Below are 11736 nucleotides of genomic sequence, written 5' to 3' on the forward strand. Positions count from 1 at the left end.
CTTAACGACGTGTGTGTGTGTGTGTGTGTGTGTGTGTGTGTGTGTGTATGGTTTTGTAAAACAAAACAGAAAAACATTATCGACAAGCAATACGATACTGCGATGGCTTATACCCTTGGTTCCCTCTTTAAAGTTAAAAAAGAACTGGCAAGATTTTCTTATGGCTTAAGGAGGAACAGGCTGGTGTAAATGGAGGAATTGAAGGAGGCAGTTGCATTGTACATCTTTGTTCTATTTTTTTTTATTATCTTTTGCAGTGCTGGGATCATGTGCATGCTGGGTAAGCATTCTACTACTCAGCTACATCCCTGGGCTTTTGTACCTCTTTCCATTCAACTGCTTTTTATATTTCCAGAGATGACCAACACACACAGGCGTGTTCCTGGGAAGTTGGTTCACAAAGAACTTGATAAAGAATGATAGTAGAGGCACCAAACCATGTAACTTCATGGGTCAGCAGAGAGGAAAAGAAATACACGTTTTTAATCCTTTGTTATTTCACAGCTGCAGAAATCATTGAAATCAGGTGGAAAGAGAGCCTTGATGAAAAAAAAAAATATGTGTGTGTGTGTGTGTGTGTGTGTGTGTGTGTGTGTGTTTGTGCTTATGAGGGGCATGTAAAATCCATATCAACTGCTCCTTAAATTACTTGGCTTATGAAATGCAGCTTATTTCATGTGCTTTATAGCTCCAATTATAAGTACTATGCTTGATCCTCGGCTGTCTAATAAGTTCTAAAACCCATTGCCATGTATACATTGAGGCTACAATCCCACGTCTCAGGAGCAGCTCCGAGTAAAACATTGAATGTGGAAGGAATGCTGAGGTAAGCTAGCTCCAGGGAGACCAGGAAGCCCTTCATGGTGGACTTTGACTCAAGGTCTATGGTTCATGATGGTTTTGACAAATCTTTAGACTTGGATGGTGAAGACTGTGTGAAGTTAATTTTTGTCCTTTGACCGTCATGTGTAGTCAGCCTTTCCTAGCTTCTTGTTCTTTTCTTTCACAGGCTGTCCTGGTTACTTTTTGCCAACTTGACACAAGTTAGGTTTTTTTTTTTTTTTTAGAAGGCATCTCAATTGAGGAAATGCCTCCATAGGCTGGTTCGTAGGCAAGCCTCTGGAGCATTTTCTTTTTATTGATGGATGTGGTAGAGTTCATCCCATTTCCAGTGGCGCCACCTTTGGGTAAGGGGTATAAGAGAAGGAACTGAGCAATCCAGGGGCAAGCAAACCAGTAAGCAGCATCACTCCTTCATGGATTCTGCTTCAGTAACTGCTTTCAGATTCCTGTCTTGGATTCCTGCCTTGACATCTTCTTGTGAGGGAATGTGACCACAGAGTTGTAAGATGAAATCTTCCTCCCCAAGTTGCTTCTGCCCATCTTTAATCATAGTAATAGAAACCTTAACTAACACACAGGCATTTCTGCTGATTAAAATCCCAGCACGCTGAACTCTGTCTGCCCCCAGTTGTATGCTGAGCTTTCTTCCTCCCAGGACTCCACTAACATACCTTGTATAATTTTTCCAGGCACAGACTCATATGTTTGGCATGTTGCATTTGGATCAAAAGAGTGAAAATAAAGATACATATTTGGTTTAGTTTAGAGAAGCTTCAAGAAGCATGTGTGTGTGCATGTGTGTGCATGTGTGCATGTGAGTGTGTGTGCATGTGTGTGCATGCATGTGTTCATGTATGTATGTGTGCATTGTGCATGTGTGCGCGCACGTGTGTGTGTGTGAAGAGAACTGGGATGAAAGTGATTCACTATGTGCTTCTAACAGTTTTTTTTAAAAATTTTCATTCAACGAATGTATAATAATTTGAAAAATAAAATCGCTGGGCGGTGGTGGCGCACGCCTTTAATCCCAGCACTTGGGAGGCAGAGGCAGGCGGATTTCTGAGTTCAAGGCCAGCCTGGTCTACCGAGTGAATTCCAGGGCAGCCAGGGCTACACAGAGAAACCCTGTCTCGAAAAACAAACAAACAAACAAAAAAGAAAAATAAAATCAAATGCTGAGATTCAAGGTACAAATTTTTGAAAAAATCAAAGTCTTTGGGGACAGCATTACATTTGCCCCATAGAAAAGGGACATGGGTTGCTCTGTGCTTAGTTAAATGATACTTAAGATTACGTGACTTTCATGGCTAGAGAGATAGATCAGTCAGTAAGGTACTTGCCATGCAACCATCAGCATCTGACTCTGAGCTCAAGAACCTATGTAGAAACGTAGGTGTGGAAGCATACCTTTGTAATCGTAACACTGGGAGGCAGAGGATTGGCTTCTTTGGACTGGATACCAAGACAATCGGGCTTATTTGGTGAGTTCCAGGCCAGTGAGAAATCCTGTCTCAAGAAACAAGCTGGACAAAGCTCAAAACACACCCTGAAATTGATCTCTGGTCTCCACATGCCTACCTACACACCTTCACACAGGCTATTTGAATGGCTTAAAAAAAAACTTTGCCAAGTTCCTTTTCTTTTCTTTTCTTTTCTTTTCTTTTCTTTTCTTTTCTTTTCTTTTCTTTTCCTTTCTTTTCTTTTCTTTTCCTCTCTCTCTCTCTCTCTCTCTCTCTCTCTTTCTTTCTTTCTTTCTTTCTTTCTTTTGAGACAGAGTCTCACTATGTAACTGACAGGTCCCAGACTTGCTGTGTAGACCAGGTTGGCCTCAATCTCTCAGAGATCCTCCTATCTCAATCTCCTGAGTACTGGGACTAAAGGTTTGTACCAAAATGCTTAGCAACTTTCCTTACTTTAGCATTCCATGACACTTTCCTTCGCCTGAACCAGATAATGAAACTGATAGCTGCAGAATGCTGATTCTTTTCCATTATTTATCTATCATTTTTTTCTTGGTAAAGAAATCTTTTTCTTTATTCCCTACTGCCATTTACTTCTGAACACTACTATGGACTTGGTACTTTTTAGTATATATGTCTTTTCCCACAGATTGGATGTAAGATTTATTATTGAACATGATTTGGCGGGGTACAAGAGAGCACAGCGGAAGTCCTCAGGAAGGCAGGGCTCTCCACTTGTTAAGGAAACCATATGTATATTTCATACCACAGCCATCAGAAGTGAGCAGTGTCTCATCAACCGTTTCTTCAAATTCATCTGCATTAAACTTGGTGAAACCCCACTTCCTTGGGATGTGGATCTTGTGGTGGCCAGAGAACTTGAGCCTCAATCATGAGGCTCAGTGTTCCTTATTCTGGAGCTTGGTGCAGAATGACCTAATGACCAAGCTGGCCAATGTGAATCATGGCCACTAGGGCTGCCCAAAGGCATCACACATACCTGTCTAGAGCCTAGACTGGGGTCAGCATTGAGATCAGAGACTTGAATAACTGCCAGAAAAGTTGTCTCCAAGGTCCTTCAGGGCATCCCATATAGGCAACAGGCTACATATACTACCAAGGAGACTGCTGTTTGCAACCATTCCACACCATGTTTCCACGGGGAAAGGACTTTTATATATGTCTAAATTCCTTATCATAATTCTTGTTGTTACTACAATTCTTTTATATTGTACTCTGCCTTTGTGTCTGTTCCTCAGAGGACCCCACTAACACACACCAATTCAAACCTCAGTGTTAGCTAAGAGTGGATTGTCTGGGGAAAGAACTCGGTGAGTCCAGCAAGGAGGGGAGGGGGACAACTTGAAATGCTTAATGACATGAAATTACTGCAAGGAATCCTAACACTTGGTGTGCTAAATTAAAAAAAGAAAGGTGGGGTAGAACCTGACCTAAATTGGGGCAACAAGACCTTTCTTATTGAGTTTGGCTTTTAAACTCAGCACTCAGGAGGCAGAGACAGGTAGATTCTGAGTTCAAGGCTAGCCTGGTCTCCAGTACTGTCTCTAAGAGGAAGAGGAAGAGGAAGAGGAGGAGGAGGAGGAAGAGGAGGAGGAGGAAGAGGAGAAGGAGAAGGAGAAGAAGAAGAAAAGGAAGAAAAGTACTTCAGTTTTTCTTGTAGCTCAAAACCATCTGTAACTCCAGGTCCAAGTGATCTGATGCCCTCTTCTGACCTGTAACACCAGGAAAGCAACCGGTGCACAGACAGGCATGCAGAAAAACCATATATATATTTTGAAGGAATTCTTGGTCAAAAAAAATCTATCTTGGGTAGGTCTCTCCAACTCTCCAAACTTTGCCTAGCAAAGGACATTACACTTATTCAAAGCAGTTGTGAGGGTTAATTAACAATTTTGTAATTAGCATATGTTCAGTACTTTTTGGCCACTATCACCTGTGGCATCCTTCCGGCAAATCGCTCCAATCAGCTGTGTGCACATGTGCTTATGATTAATTTTTTTTTTGTTTTTTTTCGAGACAGGGTTTCTCTGTATAGTCTTGGCTGTCCTGGAACTCACTCTGTAGACCAGGCTGGCCTCGAATTCAGAAATCCGCCTGCCTCTGCCTCCCAAGTGCTGCCCGGCTGATTAATTTTTCTTAAGTTAATGTGCAGAGGCTTGTTTTAAACGTAGCCGTGAACTATAGTCTTTCTAGGTGGAGTTAAATGGACACAATCTCTAAAGGCTGTGAAACTGAAAGCCTTCAGGGGAACCGTAAAACATTTAAGGAAGTAACACACATGCATGCACGCATGCGTGCACATTTTTCCAGGGTTGACTTAGAACTTTTATTGTTCGGAAAAGGTGTGCTAAGTAGCTAAAGCTTCTCCAGCTCCTGCCTAAGCCTTCTTGAGGAGGGATTGCAGGCATTTGACACTATTCTCTGCCGAGGATTTTACATGAGCGATACCCCAGTACAATACTGAATGGTTGAATCCAAATTTATACTTATATTTCTTACCTTAAAGATGAGGATAAAGTCTTTAAGATACGAGCACATTTCCTATGCAGTTGTAAATATGTTTTATTTGGGCCCAGGAGACAGCACATTTATGCGGCATAAAGCACAGTATTTGTGACCCAGCTGACCCTTCCACCTGGTGGCGGTGTACTCCACCACAAGTTAAAAGTAGGGATCATGTGTAAGTTCCTGACTAAATTTTTGAAACTATATTGGTTCAGCTCTGCAGAAGTATAGAATGGTGCTCCAACAGGAACATGTTGTCACAACAAAGGCAGTAGATGTATCAGTTTTTTTTTTTTTAAAGAACAGTCATAACAAATATTTGCTGAGCGCCAAGCACGGTTTGCGCTTCTGGTGTACAGCCGCGGACGAGACAGATTCCCGTTTACTCCGTGCAGATATGCCTAGATCGTTCGAAAAGAGTTCTAGGACGTTCCTTCCAAAATCAATGTAATGTGTTTCCAAAAGTACGGTCACGTGGCCAATGAAACAGTGACCCGGGTTCAGACCCAGTGCAGCCGACCTAAAAATTCACTTTTGCAAAACTCTTTATTTCCACCCTCTAGAGCTGCATCAGGCGTGGCTTTCCAGACTGTCAAAGAAGCAATGCAAAAAAGTCCTCCTCTAATTTTTCTGCCCGGAAACTGAACCCTCGTGAGACAAAGGCGCATTTGTGACTCTTCTGTCCAGGAGACACTTTTTTTTTGCTACTCCTCAGGGCAGCGGGTCATCCCCGAACCAAGGAGAATATTTGCAGATGGACCACTAGTGATCAATCCTCGGAGAAGCACGCATGCGCCCCCTCGTGGTGCGGCGCAGTCCTAGCAGCCAGTCCGTAGCCGATCCGTCCTACGGAACGTCCGCTGCACGTTCCAGGTTTCCGGGGGAAGAGGGAAGAGAAGGACCTAGGCGCCGAGCTCCTTTGGCTGCCTCGGAAGCCATGGCTACTGCAATGGGAAGGCTGATGCTTTGGCGGCCCGGCCGGGGCGGCGGGGCCCGCTGGAGTGAGTTTTTGCGTTCCCAGTCTGGGAAGACAATCTGGGGTGCAGGAATCGATGGACGAAAAGGGATGTGGGCATGGGCAGCTCTTGTGGGGTTTTTAGGAAGGAGCCCCAGTCTCCTGCAAACATGTCCCCATCTCTAGGGAGTGAATACTTGTGATTGCCTAGCCAAGTCCCTTGCGTTGGGGTTTGGAGGAAAAGTTCAGCATTTCTCATGCTAGATATTGATAGTTTGAGCATGGGATTTCCGCTTTCCTGGGGCTTTCTTGTCCCCTCCCATAGCCTTTCCAATTAAAACTTTGCTCTTCTTTCCACCGTGTCTGGTTTTGGGACGCCGCTGAGAAAATCAGTGGTGATATGAGACTAAATCAGACCCCAGCGTTTTTTCGTTGTTGGATCCTAAATTATTAACGTTATAAGATGGTTCAAGTTTGCCTCCATCGAATTTTTGACGTATGTTCTGCAAAATTCTACCGCTTTCCACACCTGTTACAGGGCCATAGTAAGCTACTCGTTTATTCAATCTTTGATTTCTTCATAGGATTCATAGCGACATCGCCAGCTGCCGAGCTGTCACCCACGGAGCTGATAGAAATGCGGAATGATCTGTTTAATAAAGAGAAAAGTAGGCAGTTATCGTTAACTCCCCGAACAGAGAAGATTGAAGTTAAGCATGTTGGGAAGACTGATCCTGGCACCATCTTCGTGATGAATAAAAACATTTCAACTCCTTACAGTTGTGCTATGCGTAAGTAGCAGAACAGCTTTGACCATTTTACATGAGCTACGCAGAACACTGCAGAGGGGAATATGCTGTAATTACTTGGCGAAGCTATAGAATTTATTTGCAGCCACATTGACACCAACTATCCCCTTTGCTTTGTGGTACTGTGGATATTGTAGCATTTCTCTGGTGTAGAGGTTGTCTTCAAGTTTGCCTGAATATGACTAGATTAAGTAGATTAAGTACAGGTCTCATTAAAGTATTTTGAAGGTTTTTTTTTTTTTTTTTAGTTTTCATTTTTCTACTTTTTTCTTTTTAGTTTTTTTTCTAATTGATTATATGTCTCATCCCTTCCTACTTGTCTCCTGTGTTGTGGTTTTATTTAGTATAGGTACGAAATGTATGAACGGAAACGTAAGTATAGTGAATGCTAACGTTAGTTGTTTTGTTTCTATTGTTAGAGAGATCCTTGGATGTCAAGGTACTGAAGAGATTTGGATAGGGCTTCCATAGATATGATATTTAAATTGAAATATCTCCCAAATAGTATATAGGGATGGCTGGCTGTTGTTTAGTTTTTAAAGGACTCGGTAATAATGCCATTCAGTTAATTGACAGCATTGGTTCCAGATAAGGCATGTGCACTCAGTCTCACTCCACTCTGGCAGTTAAACAAGCACTGATGATAATTACTCTGTTGATTTTCATGTATTTCGTAGCATGTGCTGTGTGGTAGACAGTAGAAGACTATAGAGGAGAGTAAGACAAGCCTAAGGCCCTAATGGAACTTTGTACACACCATATGCAGAGATGAAGTTTCTGAGCCACCCCCATCACGCCCTCTAAGACCTCTGTTACAGAACTTACGTACTTTTTGATATGTTAGACTCTAGTTTGATAATTTTTGTGAGTATGTATAAAATATGTATTCAGGGTTAGAATTTTGTTAGGTTAGGTAATGGAACAGATTAGAGGTGATTAGTTTACAACGAATTCACATAATTTTACAATGGTAACTATAGTATTTAATTTGAAATGTCTGTGTCATGGGATAATGGAAGAAAAGGTGGTTTGGGAACAAGACTCTAGGATAGTTTAAGGAAATTTTTGTGTGTGTATAGATATTGTACTTGGTGGTTTTTGTGTGTCAACTCGACACAAGCTAGAGGCATCAGAGAGAAAGGAGCCTCCGTTGAGGAAATGCCTCTATGGGATCCAGCTGTAAGAGATTTTCTCAATTAATGACCAGTGGGGGAGGACTCAGCCTATGGTGGGTGGTGCCATCTGTGGGCTGGTAGTCCTGGGTTCTATAAGAAAGCAGGCTGAGCAAGCCATGGGAAGCAAGCCAGTAAGCAGCACCCATCCATGGCCTCTGCATCAGTTACTGACCCCCCAGGATCCAGCCCTGCTTGAGTTTCTCCAGTGATGGATTATGATTCTGAAGTGTAAGCCAAATAAATCTTTCCATCCTCAACTTGCTTTTTGGTTATGGAGTTTGGTTGCAATAATAGAAGCCCTGACTAAGACAGATGTATTTTCTTTTAAATTGTGTGTGCTTCAATCCATGTATTCATGTTGTTTCTCTTTGAATATTTAATTATAGCTCTTTGAAAATTATTTTGTTAATTGGTAGATTAAATTCAGACTAGACTTAACTTTAATAAATATTGTTAAAGGTTTTGGTAATTTTGTTAAAAATGCTTTGCATGTTGATTTTTAAAAAATTTGTGTATATATATGTCATATATATGTGCATAATGTGCATATATATATGTGTGTATATATATATACACACATATATATATATACATATATATACATATATATATATATTCATTGTGGATTTTTTTTACGCTTCGATCATAAATCACTTTTCCATCCCTAGATCTGAGTGAGTGGTACTGCAGTAAGTCCATTCTGGCTCTTGTGGACGGACAACCATGGGACATGTATAAACCTTTGACCAAGTCTTGTGAGATTAAATTTCTTACTTTCAAAGACCCTGACCCAACAGAAGTGAATAAGGTATTTTCTTGTCTCCTCCAGTTTTTTCTTCTTCTAAATCAAACCTATGTTCTATGGAGTATATAGTCTAAAAATATGACCAAACCCTTATGTGGTATTCTACTAGATAGTGTTTTACTGGTTAGCTTAGGTCAAAATACTAGTGGTATCAATTTGTCTGTGTTTGGATTGAGAAAACTATTGGGCATGTCATTTGTGCTCATAACTCTTGATAGCCCTCTATATCATTGAGAGTTCCACTCCTACTGACATAACTTTGTTCTAAAATCACTATCTTCAGTGGATGATTTTAGTAACTTTTTGTGTCTGTTCCATCCTCAACCTCCTTATTTTTTACTGCTTAAAACATCACCTTTTACAATTCTATTGAGTTTTATTAGTGACTTTACAGGGTCTATATGTCTTTTATCCCTGAAGAACCTGCCTTTGTGGTAAAGCTGACATAGCTTTCTGGTGCCTGCATGATCGGCCTCCAGCCTGCTGCTTCAGTGTTACCACCCACAGGATCTTCTCTCCCTCTCCCTTGCTAGTACTTGGTGGTTCACACTTTATTATCCTCCCTGCTTTGCTGATGCTCTTCCTTCAATGCAGATCACTTAATTTCCCCTTTAAAATTGTGTTTTTATCTTATGGTTCAGTTAAAGCCGTCTGCTCTGCGGAACCTACATCTGCTTGAAAAACTTCTTTAGTCTCTAGCATCCCTTGGCTGGTTTCTCTAGATACAGTATTTTTGTATTGTTGGATGCACTAGATTCCTGCTTCTGTAAATATAGAGATAATTCCTTCTTGGATCTAGTTCTTGACTTCAGATGTTAATAAACATGTGTTGAAATGATATACTTAGGGGCTGGAGAGACAGCTCAGTGGTTGGGAGCACTTGCTGCTCTTGCAGAGGACCTAGGTTCAATTCTCAGCACCCATATGGTAGTTAACCCCCACCTGTAGGAACTACAATTTGTGGGACTTCTGGCCTCCTCAGACACTCATATGCAGGAACACTTAGATACACGTACAATGTAAAAAAGAAGAAATGACAAACAAGAAGATGATAGAATCATTAGCAGTGGTAACACTGAGCATTTATTATGTACGCATTACTGGTCTAAGTGACTTATAGGTGGTCATTTAATCTCAAACTCCAAAGAGTAGGTGCTTTTCTTCCCATTTTCCTGTGAATAAATGATAAAGAGAGCTTCCACATCTTGACTAAGGTTACTGGTCATGAAGTTCTAAAGTCTGGATGTGAACCTACGTATTTTGGCAAAAGCACAATAGGTTTTGATTATATTAGTGGCATGCTTCCAGTGGGAGAATGGGCAGGTGTTGGGAAAACATGTACTAAGTGAAGCGTTGGTTTAAGTTTTAATTTGTAGAGACTGTGGTGAGTCAGTGTGTTGCACTGTGTGTCTCTTTCTTTAGGCTTATTGGCGTTCTTGTGCCATGATGATGGGCTGTGTAATAGAAAGGGCATTCAAAGATGACTATGTGGTCAGCTTGGTCAGAGCACCCGAAGTTCCTGGTAATGTATACATCAGTATTTATACTTTGAAAATCTGTGAATGTTTTGGTATTTATTTTTGATTATAGAGTTTATTTCTGATTTTATCTAATATAAGACTATATGTACTTCATGTAGTATAGATAATAAAATTACTCTGTTAGGATGAAGTGTAATTTGATAAGTCAGTAATTAAGAATAAAATTAGTTACTCTTGAATACAGATGTCATGGAATTACACTGTGATAGTGGTTTGTTTGTTTGTTTCATTTTTAAGACCATTTCTAAATTGAATTTGTGGGAGGGTGAGGAAGTGGGAAGATGGGTTGGCTGTTGAGAAGAGCTGCACTTACTTAGGTAAATCCAGCCTTCATATACATGACCAGAGTGGGGTGCCATGTTAATGAGGTTACAGAGGTGCAAGGTTACAGATAGTCTGTCATCTTGTCAAAATGAGAATTTCCCATTAGTATGGATAGGAGGAGCAATGTGCAAAATTAAAAAAAAATACATATTTTGTGCCAAAATACATGAAAGAAGCACAGATAATGGTTGTAAGAAGAAAACCTACAAAAACAAAGATCTCTAGGAGAGATGATAAAGAAATTGAGCATTTCCTGTGTGCTTAGCCATTTACATACGCTGCTCTGGTGCCTTGCTCAGCTTTCTTCTAGCACCCAAGAGCACCAGCCTTTTGTAGTTTTTGTGTCTAACATTCATTTGAGATCCCTGTAGTGATAATGTTCCCGAAGAAAATGTCAGTGATTAGAAAAAAAGGGTTCTTTTCGGGCTGAGAAGATGAACGAATGTTGTAATGGGGGTTTTGTGATTTCCTAGCAAGCAACCAGGTAATGAAAATGGCTTCCTAGTCTGCAGAGTCAGGGGCAGCTGTTCCCTTTCCCTTTTATGATTAGCTAATCAGTTGTTGCAGGTTAGTAACTTTTGCCCTAACTGATTTGCCTTTGCTCTTTCTTTCTACCTGCTGTTGGATTTACAGTGATAGCTGGGGCCTTCTGCTATGATGTCACTTTGGATAAGAGACTGGATGAGTGGATGCCTACAAAAGTAAGTGTGCCCTCTGGAATGTCATTCTCTGCCAAGATAGTGCTGCTGAGAGTGCTGAATGGGCCTGCACACTGACGATACTTAAGACGGTCTCTGGAAGAGAATTACCTATCATCTGTCTCTCTGTCATCAGTCTACCATCTACCTATCTCTACCAGTCTACTGGTGATTTTTCATCTTATTTCTGATACATATGTGATACATATGATTGTGTTAGGACATGCACAATAGTGAAGTCAGACGTTGTAGTTTTATTCTTGCTTGGCTTTTTCTTTTTTCTTTTTTCAGTCTTTTGTTGTTTTGTTTTGTTTTCTCCTTGAGACAGGGTTTTATACTATAGTATAGCCCTGGCTGTCCTGGAATTAACTATGTAGATCAGGTTGCCATCAGGCTCCTAGAGATCTGCCTGCCTCTGCCTCTGCCTCTCTGCCTCTCTGCCTCTCTGCCTCTCTGCCTCTCTGCCTCTCTGCCTCTCTGCCTCTCTGCCTCTCTGCCTCTCTGCCTCTCTGCCTCTCTGCCTCTCTGCCTCTCTGCCTCTCTGCCTCTCTGCCTCTCTGCCTCTCTGCCTCTCTGCCTCTCTGCCTCTCTGCCTCTCTC

At 41.3% G+C, this 11736-nt stretch overlaps 1 protein-coding gene and 1 non-coding gene across 2 annotated transcripts in view; one reads left to right on the forward strand and one right to left on the reverse strand.

Moving 5' to 3' along the window:
* Positions 1 to 3363: 3363 nt before the first annotated feature.
* Positions 3364 to 3492, reverse strand: LOC114612293. The gene has a single exon (XR_003709977.1). It is a non-coding gene; the product is annotated as a small nucleolar RNA SNORA70 (small nucleolar RNA).
* A 2232-nt stretch (positions 3493 to 5724) lies between these two features.
* Positions 5725 to 11736, forward strand: part of Mrpl39 (mitochondrial ribosomal protein L39) — a 17883-nt gene continuing 11871 nt past the window's right edge. Inside the window, exons 1-5 of the mRNA XM_028757211.1 lie at positions 5725 to 5830; positions 6369 to 6575; positions 8437 to 8576; positions 9996 to 10095; positions 11072 to 11139. Of these exons, the coding sequence (XP_028613044.1) occupies positions 5767 to 5830; positions 6369 to 6575; positions 8437 to 8576; positions 9996 to 10095; positions 11072 to 11139 (579 nt within the window). The 5' untranslated portion in view covers positions 5725 to 5766. The remainder of the gene's footprint in view (positions 5831 to 6368; positions 6576 to 8436; positions 8577 to 9995; positions 10096 to 11071; positions 11140 to 11736) is intronic.

Source organism: Grammomys surdaster, unplaced genomic scaffold, assembly GCF_004785775.1.
Source record: "Grammomys surdaster isolate TR1022 unplaced genomic scaffold, NIH_TR_1.0 126153, whole genome shotgun sequence".
Taxonomy (NCBI): domain Eukaryota; kingdom Metazoa; phylum Chordata; class Mammalia; order Rodentia; family Muridae; genus Grammomys; species Grammomys surdaster.